Source organism: Hypomesus transpacificus, chromosome 2 (assembly GCF_021917145.1).
Source record: "Hypomesus transpacificus isolate Combined female chromosome 2, fHypTra1, whole genome shotgun sequence".
Lineage (NCBI taxonomy): Eukaryota > Metazoa > Chordata > Actinopteri > Osmeriformes > Osmeridae > Hypomesus > Hypomesus transpacificus.
In genome coordinates, this window is record NC_061061.1 from 10,849,418 (window position 1) to 10,868,681 (window position 19,264).

Below are 19,264 nucleotides of genomic sequence, written 5' to 3' on the forward strand. Positions count from 1 at the left end.
TGAAGTTTTGCTTCACTTCTGTATTGTGGTTAGCTAAGGGCGGTCCACAGCCGAACGCCCAGTATCTGGGTGAGACCAGAGGCTGGTGGCTATGTATCGCACTTCTGCTAATATGTCATACTGCACTCTGAGAAAGACAGTGAGAGAGAGAAGACAGTGAGAGAGACCAAGACAGTGAGAGAGACCAAGAGAGAAAAGAAGAGACTGCGCAGCACAAGCAGGTAGGAGGGAGGGATTGCTATTCCGGGGGTCTGGTTTCAGCCTGACATGGTTGAAGGATCAGTCCTTCTTTTTAGATTTTTCTGACAGTTTCTCCGTGTGGGGTGAATGTGCATTTCTTAAAGTGTAGGTCAACCTGAGATGAGGAGCAAAACAAATTGCTCATCATATTTTGTAGTAAAGGGGCCTCCAAGAGCTTGACTGGTCAACCTATTTCACATAATTTGATTTCATATTGATATAAATGGCAAAAACCTTTGTTCAGAGATCTTCCTCAAAGCAAAACAACTAACATACAGAAAATACGTGTGATAAACTTCTCAGACGATCTAAACAACCATGTGGAACACCTGGCCTCCAGTTAGAGATGTGATTCTACGAGCCTGCTCTGACGCAGTTGAGGTTTACACAACAAGCAACATGAGGAAGGGCTGGAGGGACAAAGCCGTCCTTTTCATCACTTGCTCCACTTTCAGCTTCCTCCTCAGCTTCCTCCTCCTACTCTACCTCCTCTACACTCTGGACTACAAACTAGCGGTGGCCGGCAGTATTGCAGGCTCCTGCTGGGTCCTAGTGACTGCTGCACTCTGTCTGTCCAGGCTTGTGCGCTGCCTCTGGCTCCTCTTTTTGATGTCCTGCGGCATGAAGCAGGGCAGGAACCTGCTCATCACAGCTGGAACTAGCCTGGTGGTCCTCAGAAACTTCCGGAACACTCTAGATAACCTCGCAGGCCTGGTTAGGAGCCTGGTCTGCAGCCTTCAGGCCAAGAGGCTGTTCCTCAACATCTCGCCTCTGGACAACTACATTAAAATGCTAAAGTGGGTCGGTTCCATAATCAAAACAGGGTTCTCCTATTTCTCTAGTAATCTGTTGGAATTGGAATTTAATTTAGATGTGACAGGCAGTGTGGAATCAGACAAGCTGAGGGAGAAACTTTTTCAGACGGAGAGGGCTTTAAATGAAACAGCTGAAAGTGCCCGAGCAGTTATGGACACTGTGTTCTCCGTGGGACAGAGGCTGTTTCCTGCCTTCAGTTTCATCATCCTCGCTGGCTTCACAGCTCTGCATCTACAGAAGTACCGCAAGAACACCAAATATGAAAACACATTCATCACCAGCAGATTCGTGCAGTTTGATGAGCAGCAGAAAGCCGAAGGGAAATCTCAGGTTCTCCCCCTCACCACAGAAGAAGAAAGACGCTACATCCAGATCTCTAGCCCACATCTGACGGCCCAGGAAAGAAAAGCCATGCTGAAATTCTGCATTCCAGTGGTCATTCATGTTTTGGCCTGGGTGCTGGTCATTGGGATTGACACACTCATGTATTATTTTGTCAAGGTCATCAAAACTCATTTGGAGACATTGGAGCCGTTGCACGTCCCTTTGATTATGAACATCAAAGTAAGTATTCTTGTTAACTCAAGGTTTGCAGTAACATCTTGCAATCAATGTTCCATTCTGAGACATATTCCTACATGCATGGGTCTACGACTCAATCTGCATATCTATTAGAATTCATTTCATCAAATACTTCCTCTTCAGGAGGAAACATCTTTCATCGGTTTTCCCATCTCAGAGGACAGCAGAAGCAGAGATTTCTCCTATTCCCTGGCCCTCTTTGAGAAGGAGTGCCTCCCCGAGCCTCAGATGCTGCTGTCCAGCTCCCTGGCCCCGTTGGCCCTGGTCCTGGCTGCCCTGGTCCTGATGGGCATGGCTGCCACCAGACTCGTCCGTATGAGGCTGCTGGTTTGCGAGCGCTTCTTCGCCGACCGGGCCGAGGAGAGGGCAAAGCACCTCCACGCCAAGATCCTGAGGAGGAGGTCAAAGTGGAGGGAAGCGGAGACTGGACCAGGCATTCTGAAGTCACTCATCAGAAAGGTCGGTGTATAACTTACTCTATGTGATTTGCTGTACTGTGGGATACACAAACACTGAAAACCCTTCATAGTTCCAGTGAGCCTTCTCTTACTCTTGCATTTTGTCTCAGGAAAATTGTTCTGTTTGAATAAGACAAATGATTTCCTCCAACAGCCACACTTCTGGTGTCCACTACTTTTCAGACTACAGGAGGATGAGGACTCTATTCTACCAGAAAGTAGGGCTAACAAGTAGTTAAACAGCATTAGTATAAAATAAACAAAAACAGTGGGAGCATTTACCAGGACGCATACAGTTAGGAGACAATGTTTTCCATTGATTCAACAGACTTACATCAGTATGTTTGGTAACTGTGGTTCAGCTGTTTCCCAAGCAGGTGTATATCCCTGGGCATAATCGCTTCCTGCACACAAAACCAATTTAGTATGTCAAGCTCGTTAAGACGGAAAGTGTGTACCAGACAGAGCTAGCCCAGCGGTTTCTAGGGTAGTTATCTAATGTTTGAGTCAGTGATCACATGTAGAGTCATAATGAATCAGCAATGTCTTGGGCTTTTTTTTAAATGTCCCTGTACTGGAGATAGAAACTGTTTACTTATCTTTATCATGTCCTACCAGCAACATTTGCACATCTTGAGCTTTCAAGTTAGTGTGCTGTACTACCACTTTGGGAATTAGATGACTGCTGCTTTAGACCAAAGGATAACTGCACCAACTTGATTTGTCTTTGTTAGGAGAAATCCAAGCATTTTCCAAGTTTTCTGATTATAGTCATGCTGAGGCCTGTAAGAAACTGACATACTTGCTGAGGTTATCTTTCAAACTAATCATTCCATAAGCATGTATTCAGCTCATCTGAACCCATGAGGGGAATTTTATGTCATAACCAGTTAGTGTCAATCACCGACGTCATCATCCTCCCTTCATGTGCTCCTGCCAGACAGGAAACAACTAAGGGTTCCTGACAGTGAAATATGGGCCTTCAATAGTCTTCTCTGTATGTGGGAAAGATGAATAACTGTGATTAAAGACTGTGTTTTGTTTACCAGGTGCGGTAGCATCATATTCTACAGTAACCCTGTGAGTTGTTTCCTCTGTGTTGTGTCATGACTATGCAACGAGATACATCCGCACCATAAACCTGAAGTCCATGTTACATCATGGCTGTGAATTTCTTCCTGGTTGTGTTGGGGAAGAGCAGAGATGAGAGGAAAAGAAGATAACAGAAGCGTAAAGGAGCAGAGGTGATAGGGAGGATGGGACAGAGGAGAAGAGGAAGAAGGGGTTAAGTGACTGAGCTCAGAGATGAGTGGGCAGTGTCTGACTCACCTTGTGCCACTGACCCGTGACAGCCTCTCATAATAAACTCACATTATGTCTGAGCGGCCTGACGGCGCTAGCACGCCAGCCCAGTGTGGAGTGCCATCGCCACACACTGATGTCATGTGACACATCTGCCAAGGCATTTACCACGGTACCCTAGCAGGAGACCGGCATAGCCTTATATGGTCATATCCTGGCACGTAGTAGAGATTGCCACCATATATTGGAGACACAGATACAATAAATGAATAAACTGGAGACATGAAGTGGTAAAAACAAGTCCTCATGGTTGGTATTTCTTAAAATATGCATTGTTGGTTGACAGTATAGGGTACCATTTTTTCAAAATGATACATTCATTTTGTCTTAAAAGTCTTGAGAATTCATAAAATTTAAACAATAGGACCATTCAATCATTTGGCCACATTGCAAAAATTGTACATTATTTTACAATTATTTTGTTGGTCAGGTTTGCATGGCATGTACATTCATGTACATTCAGGTACATTCAGGATATTGGCACTTCTGAATCCCTTTAGAGGGATTCCTCTTTCAATTGGTACTTAAGGTCCATCATATAACTATGACTTCACCTTCATATGGTTTCCTTACCACAGCACATGGCTTACCAACCTGAAAACCAAGCACAGAAAGTGTTCGGTTAGTATTGTTAGAGGTTAGTTGAGTTTAATTTGAGTTTAACAATAAACATACCACACTAAAAACATCTACACTTAGTACCCTATTGTTCTCTAGAGGACAGGCAAACAACACCATAAAACACCAATATGAACACAAAGTATTCTTCATCAGCATCAATGAATGTTACCCTGGGGTTGCGTAACCTTTGTGTACCCCAGCAGGACCGCCCCCATGCTGACAAACATAAACAATAACAAACTGCCCTCTGACTCATTCATCAGGATTCCATGATCACCCTTGAGCCGCAGTCACACTGAAGACAGTCAATAAACAGACAGTTGTTTGTGATACCTCTTGGGCAAAAAGTCATCCCAGATCCCCTTTGATCATGTTTGATTAAAAGCATTGGGAAATATATCTCTGAAAGAATATTTTGAAAGAATTTCTAATAACCTGCCCAGGAGTGCCTTCAGTTGGAAACTATACTGCTGGATAATGATGGCAGTTACATTAAATATCATGTTAATCAATTCCCCAAATCCCTTGAAAATTGTGTTTTCTTAAAATACATTACATGGAAACAGCTGCTACTGAAAGCTTTTCTGTGGGCCAGCTCACTAGAGGCCAAGCTAGTCTACATCTAGGAACTTGTAATCTCCATCCAGGAAGAATCTCTATGGACCTGGACCAGTCCTGGGAGATGGGACTACCATAGTTTCATCCGGAGGTGAAACCTCCCCAGTCATCCCCACACTAACCTGGTCTCTTTGGTCGATGCGCTTGTAGACGAACTGGGGGAAAGGCTGGCGTGGGATGAATCTGCCTGTGCCCGGGGTGACGTGCAGGTGGCCGTCCTCATACACAACCTTCCCCTGGGAGATGGTCATCACGGGCACGCCGTGGCACTCCATGCCCTCGAAGATGTTGTAGTCCACCGCCTGGTGGTGGGTCTCCGCTGAGATCTTCCTGTAGAGACAGACAAGGTTTCTGTCGTCAGATACAAAAGATTTCTTTGAGACCGAGAGGAAGATTTACCCCATTACAGGGCAAACTGTAAATTTGCGGCAAAACTTTAAATATGAAATCTCCCCTAAAAACACACACCTTTTGAACCATATGAACTTCATAACAAAGTACAGATACAGAGATTTGAATTTTGTATTCCAAAGAGGATAATGGCATTCTGCCTTCCTAATGACTGAGACTGAATCAAGGACAATACTGAGAAATGGCATATGTTGCCAGGTTTCTTCTAAGCATTACTTGGAATTTGTACATGTTTTGTGGTTTATGATTCTTATTAGACAGACACCTTGGGTTTAAGCCAAAGATGTCAGCCATGGCTTTGTTAGTAATAGGATACAGTATACCTCCTGAGACCCATTACTTCATTTTTGTTCACTATAGTGGACAATGTTGATAGTTGGGGCAAGTAACTTTGCAACCCTACTGCCCTATATTACTATATGTATTTATTTATTTTCTCCATCTGAGAGGACATCCTGGGTTTCCTAATGTCAGAAATATGAATGACCTCAGGAACAGCTGTGTAATTCTAGTTATTTAAGTTGGATCTAAAAGGTTAATTAGGTGTATAACTATAACATATTAACATATAAGTATCTTGAAAATATTTGCCCTGAAATATGTTTAACCACAAAACACAAATACTTTTTGAAATGCTTTTTATAGATAGATGGATGGATAGATATTCAAAATTATATATAATTTGCAACTTCATGACACATTTATGTCTACGCACATAAGATGCGTTCTCACTCCCTAGTCTAAAAAGCTTGCAAAGCACATCCCCTAAAGCCGGTGTATGAAATTGTGTGTAAACATTTGCATTCTTGCCTATTGCGTTATTGCAGCAGCGATTTTGAGAAACGCTGCATGGGCAGAGTTTGAAAGGCCTGTTCAGGCAGCTTTGGAGCATATGGCTCGTGCTACGCTGGGCTGGCAGACAGTAACGAGGGATGGGGGACAGATATCACTTTAAAAGTTCCAATTTAGAAAACTGCTGTCTTTGGAAGGAGATCAACTTTTAACCTACTGTAGCATTGGTGGCTACTGCAGCTCAGATTCGGAAAAAAACATCAGCACAAAATAATCGTGCTGTTGAAGAAATTTGATGAATGAGAGTGATGTTATATGCCACGTCATCATTTTCCTAACACCATATGTCATATTTTATGGCCATATGTCGTACTGTATTATAGCAGTCTTTAAACACCACTATGTTCTCAATCACAAAAGCTGCAAAATAAACAACACAAAGAAATGCAGGTATTATGTGGATTATCGGGGTGATCTTGGCACTAGCCTAATTATGACACACACACACAACTACACACACACATGACTGAGCATCCCCAAATGATGTAACTTGCTCGCTCCAGGCCCCGGATGTTGTGCAGACACAGTTACTCATAGGGTCATTAATTAGTTTCACAGATGAATTCACAGCAGCAACAATCAAGTATGGGGTGCTGTCAAGCCTTAACTATACTAAAAACCTCGGTCAGCACATACACACACACACACAAACACACACACTTAGTGAATCTTGGAAGGCTAAATGTATCCGAAATAGAATTGATTTGGTCATCAAGCCTGGATATAAAGATATATCTCCTTTACTCCAGGTTTGTAATGGGGACTTTGTGGGGGCCAGAAAAACACTAAGTTGAGCTCATATTAACCTACTGTACAACTCATTTGGAGTAGACTGAATTGAGGTTCTTCTTCTTTGATTCTCATTAGCTTAACGATTGGGTTTATACTTCTTCTATGGTTCTCATTAGCAGTTAGTGATTGGCCCTGAGGGACTCAGCCCAGATTTCACAGGAAGGAGAGAGAGCTGTGTTGGGCTGGGTTATGTAAGCCTGGTGTGCTACTGCTTGACTGCCTTGCATGCAATGGGGGAGATATGGATGCCACAGATTGTGAGTGTGTGTTTGCTTGGGAAAGAGAGAGATGAAGTAGACAGAATGAGTTCCATAGACAGAGTTAGAAAGAAAGACGGATACAAAAAAGAAAGCACACCATGCCCCCCCCCGCCATTTAATTTTGTCCTCTTTTTCTTAATAACAGCACAACTAATAACAGTTGCACACAGCTCAATTCAAAGTGTTAAATTAACACCAGGAGTCTTATATGGGTACTATAAATAAACTCACAGCAGGTATAAAGAACGCTCCCAGTGTTAAATGAACACTGAAATGTACTGTGTTGAATTGACAAGTATAACTGAACTTCATACGAACTCCCCATGTTTTCAGTCAACTCACAGAGCCTCACCTGGTTAATCTGGGGTCCCAGATGACCACATCAGCATCCGAGCCCCTGGCGATGCAACCTTTCTGTGGGTAGATGTTGAAGATTTTTGCCGCGTTGGTGCTGGTGACTGCAACAAATCGATTTTCATCCATTTTCCCACTATGCTGAGTGGAGAAGAGTTGATTACACAACATACACAGAGTTTTAATATCATGCTCCGATAAGGACAACAGCACACTTCATACAAGAATGAGGGGACGAAAGGTCAGAGCTAAACTGTGCAGCAAGCACCGTATGTTTCTGCCAGAACATCCAAACTCAACACTTTTAGGCAGCTGCTTACAATGAATGAGAGGACTGGCCTTGAGGTCACCAGGCAAAAACAATATTTCCAGCACAACAAAAAGATGGAAAGTTGCAAACTGGCCTCGTGCTATCAGGGGAGCCTGTCAGCATCACAACTTCTACCACGACAGAGTGGAACTTCCTGACAACTCCTGACAACACACCTTCTAGAACATAGATACTCTAGAACCTTGACACTCTAGAACCTTGTCATTCTAGAAGCTTGACATTCTACTGTAGAACCTTGACGTTCTAAAACCCAGACATTCTAGAACAGCAGATGACAACATGTGACTCACCACTCCCTTCTCCCAGATGACGGACATCCTGTCCTCTACTCCGTTGACCCCGTTGGGGATCTTGGTGAAGTCGTCCTTCCCCAGGGCCTTCTGGCACCTGGAGAAGGTACAGTTGTCCGTCCCCGTCACACTCAGGTCATCACTGGCAACAGGAAAAGAACGATATGTCACAACTACAACACTTGAGGGCGGAGCATCAGGGAGCTCCATGGGAAGATAGCATTGGTCGAGCATTGGTTGTCACCAGGTTTGGATACAACAGCCAAGACACGATATAACTTCCTTCAAAAACAGGCTGTTACGCAACACGTAAATAACCACTTTCAAGTCCTTGTCTTCTGGACAGGGCTGGACAGGACATTATTGACTCGTACTTGGCCAGCAGGTCCATGAGGTACCCCGGGGTGCTGGGGTCGGGTCTCAGAGGAGGCCCCATCACAAAGCTGGCAGCGTGGGCCCAGTCCTTATGCCAGTAGTGAGTGCCGTCTGTGCCAAGGCCAGCAGCGATGGGCTCCCCGAACACCACTCTTCCTGGGGTTGGAAAACAGAGCTGTGAGATGCCAGGGAGGAATAAGCTGAACACTGATGATGCACAACAACCAAGACCCAACGTAGGCACACTTCTCACTGATCACCTCTCTCTCTCTCTCTCTCTCTCTCTCTCTCTCTCTCTCTCTCTCTCTCTTTCACACACACACACACACACACACACACACACACACACACACACACTCACAGTCACACACACACCAGTCCTCCCACTCCCCCAGTGTGTGGCGTGGAGCCCCGTTGCCCTACCTGCTCTGCGTGCGTTGGACACCACCTTGGCTGCAGACTTGCTCATAACGTGGACCACGTAGAGAGGGCAGTTGACAGTGTGGGCGATGGTGATGGCTCTCTGGGTGGCCTCGGCCTCCACCTCCTCAGGTCGACACAGCTCGTGGCCCTCGGGCCCCGTGATGCCCAGCGACAGCATCTTCCTGGCACCCTATGGGCGGGCGAATGATACATGGGGATTAAACAATTTAGTGCTATTTACCCTCAGGGATCAATACATCTCTACTCCACTCATTCCAGATCCAAGGTCGATGGGATAAACTGAACCATAGGGCTACACCAACACCTATCAAAGGACGTCCCTGAATACTTGCTGAGTGGAGTTACAAAGACATTTGGAAGTATGATGTTACAGTATAAATGACTGTAAGACGGAAATAAACGACACAACTTTCCCCTTGCTTGTCTTGTGAATGAAAGAATGGGTGTTTGCCTCTCTCTAGAGGTCATTGTTGATAGTGCACTTTTTTCCCCCTCAGTCAGTGAAAGACCAGGCTTGCTTTGGGTCTTCCAATATGACACACAATGAGGATATCACAACAGGCATACACACAGACTGAAACATGGTACTGATAGTAATCCTAAATAGGCCTTCTTAAGGTTAAGTTAGAACAACCTCCTAAATGTGGACAGGAGTTGATAAGCTACCACACAAACTACAGGAGTCCACAGGAAATGAAAGCTGAGTGTATTACAGACCCAGATGTTATGTCACAGATGGCTTAGAGGCATGTTTGGTTTGCTAAACAGACCAGGTGTAATCATCCAGGTAGCTGGAGCCTGCTGGTAGGTTGTTATGTTTAACCCACCACTCCAGTGCAGCACTATAGTAGTAAATGATTACACCTTTTTCTCTAATCAGTTAGACAAAGTTAAACTTTTGGGTGAAAATGTCTTCTAAGGGGTTTTTCAGGATTGTCTGCGTATTATCTATGTTCTAAATCACCCCAATGCTTTCAACGTAACTCCTCCCCCTCTTCATAGCCCTCTTGTCTATCCTCAGGTCAACACTGGAATGTCCCTCATGTGTCAACATGTTCAAAGTATGAAGATTGTCCTGCCTAACCAGTCACACATTGTTTCTCATTACTCGACCAGGTAAGATATATATATCTTATATGATCATGCACAAATACATTTAACAATCAATTTACTCAAGCACTGAATAATCAGCCAATCAAATTGAGATTACTCACTTGGAAAAGAGTGGAAGATATTGGGATAATAATTGCAAACAGGACTTTTGTTTTTTTTTCGTACTTTTTTATGGCATCTTTTTAGCGCGAAGTAAGTGTTTTGCACACCGTCAATTCAGTGCTTTAAACATAACATCCAACGATTCATAACAGCCTTTATGTTTTAAACCTATACAGTGCCCTCCAAAAGTATTGGAACAGTGAGGCGAATTCCTTTATTTTTGCTGTAGACTGAAAACATTTGGGCTTGACATCAAATAATGAACGTGAGACCAGAGATCAACGTTTCAGCTTTTATTTCCAGGTATTTACATCAGGATCTGATGCACAACTAAGAAAATATCACATTTTGTTTGAATCCACCCATTTGTCATGTGATCAAAAGTATTGGAACAGATATATTTAAAACATATTTAAGTGAATAAGACTTAATATTTAGTTGCAAATCCTTTGCTTTCAATAACTGCAGCAAGTCTGTGACCCATTGACGTCACCAAACTTTTGCATTCTTCCTTTTTGATGCTTTCCCAGGCTTTCACTGCAGCCTCTTTCAGTTGTTGTTTGTTTTGTGGGGTTCCTCCCTTCAGTCTCCTCTTAAGCAGGTAAAATGCATGCTCTATAGGGTTTAAGTCTGGAGATTGACTTGGCCAGTCTAATACCTTCCATTTCTTGCCCCTGATGAACTCCTTTGTTGTTTTGGCAGTGTGTTTTGGGTCGTTATCTTGCTGCATGATGAAGGCTCTGCCAATCAGTTTGGTTGCATCTTTCCTTAAATTGGCAGACAAAATGTTTCTGTAGACTTCCGAGTTCATTTTGCTGCTGCCATCATGTGTTACATCCTCAATGAAGATTAATGAGCCCGTCCCAGAAGAAGCCATGCAAGCCCAAGCCATGACATTACCTCCACCGTGTTTCACAGATGAGCTTGTGTGTTTGGGATCATGAGCAGTTCCTTTCTTTCTCCAAACTTTAGCCTTTCCATCACTTTGGTAAAAGTTAATCTTTGTCTCATCAGTCCATAAAACTTTGTCCCAGAATTTTTGAGGTTCATCTCTGTACTTTTTGGCAAATTCCAGCCTGGCCTTCCTATTCTTCTTGCTAATGAGTGGTTTGCATCTTCTGGTGTAGCCCTTGTACTTTTGTTCATGAAGTCTTCTGCGAACAGTAGATAGTGATACCTTCACTCCTGCCATCTGGAGGTTGTTGCTGATCTCACTAACAGTTGTTTTAGGGTCTTTCTTTACAGCTCTTACAATGTTTCTGTCATCAACTGCTGATGTTTTCCTTGGTCTACCTGTTCGACGTCTGTTACTTAGTACACCAGTAGTTTTCTTCTTCTTCAGGACATTCCAAATGGTTGTACTGGCTATGGCCAATGTTTCTGCAATGGCTCTGATTGATTTTCCATCTTCTCTAAGACTCACAATTGCTTGTTTTTCACCCAAAGACAGCGCTCTGGTTTTCATGTTGTTTTCACCTCTGAATACAGTCTGCATAGACAAAACCTATCTTACCCAATCTGAACCTGAGTGTAGACATTCAGTGGTATTTATTGATTGAATAATGTATGTAATAGGACACACCTGGGCAACAAAACACACCTGTCAGTCACATGTTCCAATACTTTTGCTCACGTGACAAATGGGTGGGTTCGAACAAAAAGGTGATATTTTCTAATTTGTGCATCAGATCCTGATGTAAATACCTGGAAATAAAAGCTGAAACGTTGATCTCTGGTTTCACATTCATCGTTTGATGTCAAGCCCAAATGTTTTCAGTCTACAGCAAAAATAAAGGAATTGGCCTCACTGTTCCAATACTTTTGGAGGGCACTGTATATACAACACATAATATATATATATGTGTGTGTATCTATGTTTTACTATAACTGAGGTGTTTAAGTAGGTGTAGAAAAAGAACACTCACTTCTGCAATCAGGTCTCCGTTCTCAGCATGGACCTGCGCTATGGCCCCGATCTCCTTGCACATGGAGAAAGCAGCGTAGAGCTCATCATCCCTCAGCATGAACACATCTTTATAGGCCATGAACATCTTGAAGGAGTTGACTCCCTTCTTTTGGGCCAGGGTAGCCATCTCTGACTGGACCTGAAGTCAGAGCAACAGAGGGGGTTACCAAGGGGGAAATCTTGTTTTGATAGCATATTTATTTACATTTACATTCAGTCATTTAGCAGAAGCTCTTATCCAGAGCGACTTACAGTAAGTACAGGGACATTCCCCCGAGGCAAGTAGGGTGAAATGCCTTGCCCAAGGACACAACGTCATTTGACACGACCGGGAATCAAACCGGCAACCTACTGATTAATAGCCCGATTCCCTACCCGCTCAGCCATCTGACCCCCATATGTACACTGTATTACACTTGCAGGCATACAATAGAAGTCACTTGGGAGATGGACCATGTGTTTGGGAAAATAAACAAAGCGAGAGAGAGAGAGAGAGAGAGATATATTAAAAGAAAGAAACAGATAGGGAGAGAGAAAAAGAGAGAATACTGGTATATGTGTGTGTGGAGTGGTCCAGCACCGTGTCGCTCCACCAGGTGACGGCCACATGCAGAGAGTAGTCACAGCAGACTTTGGGGTCGGCCGTCGTTCTCCACCTATCGTATGCCTGCAGGAGAGACGAGCCTCTCTGTGGGATGACAAAGTCCAGGATCATGGTCGTCCCTCCAGCGAGGGCCGCCTGAGAACACAACAAACACACAAAGGTGAATGGGCGCACACACGTGCATGTACACACACACATGTTAACACAAACACGATGTACTTGCATGCACTTACGCATGTACACACACAAACACACACACACACTCACAGGTTAGTGTGGAATGTTTGCATGGGGTGCAAAGTATGTTGGTTTAGTAATTTACATTTACATTTAGCAGATGCTTTTATCCAAAGCGACTTCCAAGAGAGAGCTTTACAAAAAGTGCATAGGTCAATGATTGTAAACAACGAGATATAGCCCCAAAACATTGTGGGTAACCAAAACATTGTGAAAAACAAATAAGTGCCAATGGAAAGAAACACACGGTAATAACTCAGAGTAACATTACATACAGCCAATGAAACAGCCTTTACTGACTATTCAAGCCTTATCTATAATATCTGTGTTTACTGAGGTGTAGCCTCAGGTTGGGTGTTCCCACTTTCATAGAAATGTTTTAAAAACGTCGGTGTTGTGGAAATAAAGGAACGTTTACTTTGCTAGAAAGCCAAATATGTTAGAGCAGTAAACAATATGAAACTTTATTGTAAAAGGATATTTAAAAGGTAGCATTGTTGCAACCAAAATTCTTATAACAATAATAACACATCGACACCGAAGCAGATCTTACCTTAGTACCAATGTGGAAGTCATCCACAGCTTTGGTACCCATAAATTCTAACTCCATGTGAGTATGGGTGTCAATCCCACCTGGGATCACGAGTTTGTCCGTTGCATCTATCACTCTGACTTCCGAAGGGATCTGGAGGTTGTGTCCAATCTCAATAATCTTCCCGTCTTCTATGAACACATCGCTGATCACTGAGAAATCCTCGTTTACGATTTTTCCTCCTTTTATAAGAATTATGTTATGGTTGGACATTTTTTAGGTGCTGCTGCCCGTCCTGTACAACTATGGGAAAATTTAAGTAGCCTACTACAGGCAACAAATTGACTGTTTTGTTCTTCAGATTTTTCTGCCGCAAAGACTGCTTCAGTTTAGAACCCCGCGATCAAATGTGGAATCTCCTCCCTTCCCACCTGTGTGGACTGAGGACACATAGTTTACTCAAGATAAAAACTGGAATCCTGCAGGCCCTCTGTTGGCTACACGTGAGCTTACAATTAGCGGAGGGAGAGCACACGGACAGTGAGCGAAATGTTGACCGAAATCCACGTTGTCCTTGGACTGAATCGTCATGATTCATGACCCCGGGCTCGGCTGAGCTAATGATTTATGATTTTGAGAAACCCGAGCTAAGATGGACCACGCCTTCCGCAACAAGAGCTATGTTCTATTTTTATATTTTAATTTGGAACAGTTACTATTCTGTTAATAAGAACGTGCAAATGCGTTGCAGTAGTTTTTCAACTTCCTTATGCGCACTTCTTGGCTCGACATGTCAACCTCGTTCACTGAGAGAAGAGGGGAGGGGGGGCATGACATATTCGTGATATAATTTTAGCTGGGTGACGGGTCACTGAGGGTGGAATTTTCAACCTAATACCACCCTGTTAGACGGAGACATGAACGAGCAGAGGCAGGAAAACTGACGCTATACTATACTATAGGGTTACAAATATGGCTCCCAATGCTGAGTATAGGCCATGTGTCCAGTGGCTGGACTCCAGCCTATCCTACTCTTATTCCAACCACTGTTCATCTAAGATGCCCAGTTTTAGGCTAAAACCAAGACCGTCAAAACAAAAGTAGGCTACTAGTTTTGATCAAATACACTTCAAAAACGTATTTAAATCTAGAAACAGACGCTCCGTTCTGAAAAAAGATGCGTTTAGTGTGTTTGTTGATTTATTTATGTATTTGTTTCAGAAAGATGGGCCGTAGAAAACATTCCAAAATCATCTATCCTATTTTATTCAGGTTTTGTGTTAACCGCCAGGAGATTAGTATTTCAGGTTTTTGAGGGCAATGGATTGCTTGTCATCATCACATCTGTGCAGACAACTTCCATCCATTAGTGTATTAGAGGAAGAGGGGTAAAAAAAGACAACAAGACACATTGGAGAGACAAAGATGCATGCGGTGGTGAGATAAGCGACCGACGCGGGAGCTTAGCAACACCTAACCTTCACAGTTGCAATAAACAATAACACGTGCCTTAAGAGGATTTACATAAGATGAGAGCGGTAATCAGAGTCAGAGCCAAGCTGAGCGGAAGCGGTGGCACCCTCAGCAGTCTCTGTGGCTCAGAACGAAGGAAGGAAAGTTACGATTTGAGTGGATTTGGAAGGCTGTTGGTCCTTATCACTGTTGTCCCCTGTACTACACCGATATCATGGCTTGTTATGTAGAAGTTCAACGAGAACAGCAAGTTGTTACGGCCACGGTGAAACACCAGCATAGGAAATGAGAGCCATGACTTTCAGAGGCTGACATTTTGCATGTGTTCATTCAGAAAGAGTCCTGTGAGAAATCTATATTTAGGTGCACATTGTAGGATAGCGGGGTGTTGATACTGTAGCCCTGCATAGTCTGGAAGTAGTCAATAGGCTGATTGAAGATGTAGTAGGATACCCTGGTATTTTTGGTGCACTGTATTAAACATAGTCCTACTTCTAAATGTGTTTAAGGCATACTACATTGGATGGGTATTGGGAGACAGCCTGAGTAACACATTATTAAGCTGTTACAGGAGCCTCCTCCATTTCCACTATTTTCCATCTAGGTGGCGCTGTTCTCTTCAGAGTTGAGCAGCAACATTATTTCCTGTGTCAGTCTGAAACCTGAAATACTAAGCACCATGCATGAAGAATGGAATAAATGTTGACCTTTACACAATTCTTAGTCAAGTATGTTATTTATACGTATATTCAATGTATACATTTCTCAATCAGGATACTAGGGTGTCAATAAACTTGATATATGAAGACTAAATCAAATTTGTCACAGTGGGGTGTCACATTGTTTTAACTACATCACCTCATAAAAATGTAATATTCCACTGGTGTGTTTAAAGACATCTTGGAGCATTGTATTGACCTATATGTTATATTTCCATGCCCACTGTAATCTCCAAAGAGACATTGCTCAAATGTCTGTTCATTTGATTTTAGGTTCAATGACATGTTTAGTATTTGCAATATGCAAATATGACAGAAAATGATGATACTGTCCTGGTCTGTATGTACTGGCATTGTGGCTTTGTAAAACACAGAGACCATCTTACTACTTCAAAACATTTGTCAGTCACAATGTTACTGCTGGAGCATCTCAAGACTCAACGCCCAGCAGACTAAAAAATGTTAAGCTTCCTACAATGGCAGGGAGGAAAATGTGGAGGGAAACAATTAAATTACGCCTTGCATGAAGTTTGCTTTTCATTTTGTGAGGCAAATTTAGTGCCATGCTCAATCATTATGCTGTTGAACACGATTTGCAAAAATATTCAAGAGCTTTATGTGCCTCACTGCCCCTTCTGTGTTGAAGAATAATGGGCCTCTATCCAATTAAAAACTGCATTAAATCTCTAAAGTATTACATGCACTTTAACGGTATCTCTCTGATTAGGCTTTCTGCATGTGCAGATGCTGACGGTACTGTACCCTCAGAAAAAGGCGTTTTTTTGACTGACTGCTTCCTGTTAATCTATTCCAAGGCAAGGATTTCCAGGATACAGGCTGTTTCATACCCGTCAACTGAACTTGGGTTCAGATGTGTTTTTGTTATTGTTTATGTCTCTAATCTGTAAACATCTAAGAGACTCAGACCATGTGAAAGTACACAAGGTATTTGTTTACTGGTTGGTGCTGATGACTAGAAGGGAATATGGCAAATTAAGAAGTTCCTCCATTGATAATGGATAATATCCCAGACTGAACAAGTGTCCAAATAATTAGTATGTAGTTGTAATAGGATCATGATCCAAAATGTGTAGAGAAACAAGAGACTTGGAAGAAAGAGAGGAACATGTATTTACTAGTTTGTAGTGTACCAGTCAAATCAAAACCAATTGTGTTTGTGATGGACTATTATTAGTAGTCATTAAGATTATTATTTATTATTAGTCATAGTATCATACCTCCAGGCCTGTTTTTGTATGACAGCACACATAACCTCCAAGTTAAAATATGATGGTGCCCCCTTGATCCCTCAGGAAACAGTTCTTTGAATCATTGACTTCTCACATCCTTAACCTGACCACACATAGACAGACATGCTAAAAAGGCAGACACTCGATGTTGCTGCAAAGCACACTCACTATCTGTTCGTTTTAATTAAAAGATTTGCAGCTACACATGTCTGCAGATAATCAAACTTGTCGTCTGCATTCCCTGATGCATCAGCCAAGCAGAGCTCATTTGCTGCACAGATCTGCTGTTTATTTAGAATTAATCAATCTCCTCACAATTGAGTTAATTAATTAGTGTTTTAATGCAACTCTTATAATTGCCGTCAGATGAGCACTGCAGACAAAGCAATGAAATTAACACAAATATAACAGATTATTGTTATCCAAACTTGTGACAAGGGCTTTGAGTCAGTTCCTGGCCACTAGATGGCACCATTGTGACAACATTTCAACCCTCTGTGTCCTCTGAACTGACAGACCGCCACCCTCTCCCCCAGCAAGAGTGTCCTTCCAGAGTATCTGTTAGCATCTGTGTGTTGTCTGATGTATGGAAACCATGTTTGAACCTCACCTGTGTCGCCCCCAGCAGCTCATGAATGTCTAGTTAGTGTTTTAGTGACGGTGGAGGGATAATATGAATTGATGAGAAAAAAGAGGGATAAGATAAAGGTCAGTGTTTTCAACAAGTGTTGAGGGTAGTTGCTTGTTGTTAGGGAAATAAAAGCCTGGGATTGATGTCTCTCTTGTGAAACTAAAAGAGGAGATGTTTCTGTTTATTCACTTTCGGGTAATTGGGTTGAATCCCGTTTTTCCAGAGAGGCAGCAGTGATATGACCCCAGATCCCTCATCTCTGAGTACAGGGTGTGTGTTCTCTTCAGGAAAATATTCTTAGAGGATCAAGAAGACTGGAGTTGCGTCTTTGCAGTTTCTCTGGTTTTGAAAAGTACTGTGATCGAATGAATACATTCATTTACATGACTGAATCATGCATCCCCGATGTAATACTGTAATACTGTATATATTTATGTCAGATGTAAAAATACAATAAAAAAATACCAACATTAAAGTCAATCACAGATATTGGTTGTTCAGTGTAGTGCTCATTCATATCATGGCAGTCCTCTTCATCACTATCAAAATGAACAACTTCATTGTGCAATTCATTTGGAATTCAAGAGCTTTTTTTAGGCACTCTAATATAGTGCTACTCAGCTCCAACCATTTCAGAGACAGGCTTGAAACATTTCACAGCCTCTCACCTTGAGGATTGCCTTGTTATTCTGAAGCTCATCACTGCTGATGATCTCATCAGATAGATGTGACTGCTAAATAAATATGGAAATCTACCACAAGCCATTATTCTGATAAAGACTCAAAGGCAAATTCTAATGTTCTTCAGTGTACGCTATTTAGATGACAATGAGACTCGTTGGGGATTTAGATGGATCATTTTATAATATTTGTTTCATAAACCGTGCAGTGCTGTTACACAGAGTTACAGTGCATTGCCACAGTAATGGAATAATGTTAGTATTTTATTGAGTTGGTCTGCCTGTTTATTCCTGAAAGTATTGTCCTGACATTATTTAAGTGAGTATGAAGGCATTTGGCAATAGGAGATGGTGTTTTGTGTACACACCACAGAGCAGCCACACTAGTAGGAAACCTTTACAGATATAAAACATTCGTTCAATTACTCCTGCCTGCAGTTTAATCCAAAAATAGCTTTCCGGTAGTGTGATGGATTTTGGTAATCAAACAAACCTTTTTTTTTTTTTCTGTGCAAGAATGGAAAATAAAGATGACCTGATCTTTTTATGTAGTTAAGGAGTGTGTGATTTCACTCTCCAAAGCTACTGTTGAGATCCACAGTGTCCTGTGCTATAGTATACATGCACTGGGCATCTGCTGTGTTCTTCCAGCACACTGGTGGAGCCATCTAAAGCTTTAATACTACTGGGCCTTCAGCCTGGCCCCCAATTCCCAGCATGCTTTGAAACATGTAAGTCTCTTTTCAATCAGTTTTGGAGCGTAGCATCGATATTGGCTGCGTCTGCGGCAGAGGGGCGGCGTTGGCGTGGCGATGAGAGAGAAATGTCGCAGGAGGGCTCGGCGGACACAAATGAGAAGCAGAGAAAACAACAACAAAAAGTGCTATATTTAACCAAATCTGAGGCTTATACTCCTGATAATGATATCCTCTTAGTGTGCCTTTCTGGTGAATTACAGGCCTGGGAGCAGCTGTGGTAGTGTTGAGGGCCATAGAGAGGCACACTAGCAGTAATTACAACAGTCCTCTCACTCACCATCCACCTAGCTTTGTCAAGACTGGAAACAAAATGTCATTTTGGGATTTTTTATTGTGAGACCGATTTTTCCTTCTGAAGGGTTGGGCCGTCTTATTAGGTGGTGAGAGACTGTC

The 19,264-nt window shown here is 42.6% G+C and overlaps 2 protein-coding genes across 4 annotated transcripts; one reads left to right on the forward strand and one right to left on the reverse strand.

Moving 5' to 3' along the window:
* Positions 1–103: 103 nt before the first annotated feature.
* LOC124474327 (dendritic cell-specific transmembrane protein) lies at positions 104–10,231 on the forward strand. 2 transcript variants are annotated; one of them, XM_047030341.1, is made up of 4 exons: positions 104–221; positions 544–1,620; positions 1,762–2,097; positions 9,828–10,231. In XM_047030341.1, the coding sequence occupies exons 2-4, from the start codon at positions 559–561 to the stop codon at positions 9,924–9,926; spliced, it is 1,497 nt and encodes a 498-aa protein (XP_046886297.1). In that variant the 5' UTR covers positions 104–221; positions 544–558; the 3' UTR covers positions 9,927–10,231. The 2 variants fall into 2 exon arrangements, with proteins under 2 accessions (XP_046886297.1, XP_046886303.1); XM_047030347.1 differs by lacking the exon at positions 9,828–10,231 and adding an exon at positions 2,251–2,848 and having other exon boundaries at positions 112–1,620.
* dpys (dihydropyrimidinase) lies at positions 3,530–17,859 on the reverse strand. Of its 2 annotated transcripts, none has more exons than XM_047030368.1 (9): positions 13,382–17,859; positions 12,568–12,726; positions 11,947–12,126; positions 8,786–8,975; positions 8,362–8,518; positions 7,988–8,129; positions 7,365–7,507; positions 4,820–5,027; positions 3,530–3,612 (listed from the first exon to the last, which is right to left on the reverse strand). In XM_047030368.1, exons 1-9 carry the CDS (start codon positions 13,631–13,633, stop codon positions 3,598–3,600), a joined length of 1,446 nt encoding a protein of 481 aa, XP_046886324.1. In that variant the 5' UTR covers positions 13,634–17,859; the 3' UTR covers positions 3,530–3,597. The 2 variants fall into 2 exon arrangements, with proteins under 2 accessions (XP_046886324.1, XP_046886315.1); XM_047030359.1 differs by lacking the exon at positions 3,530–3,612 and adding an exon at positions 3,627–4,052.
* Positions 17,860–19,264: the final 1,405 nt, after the last annotated feature.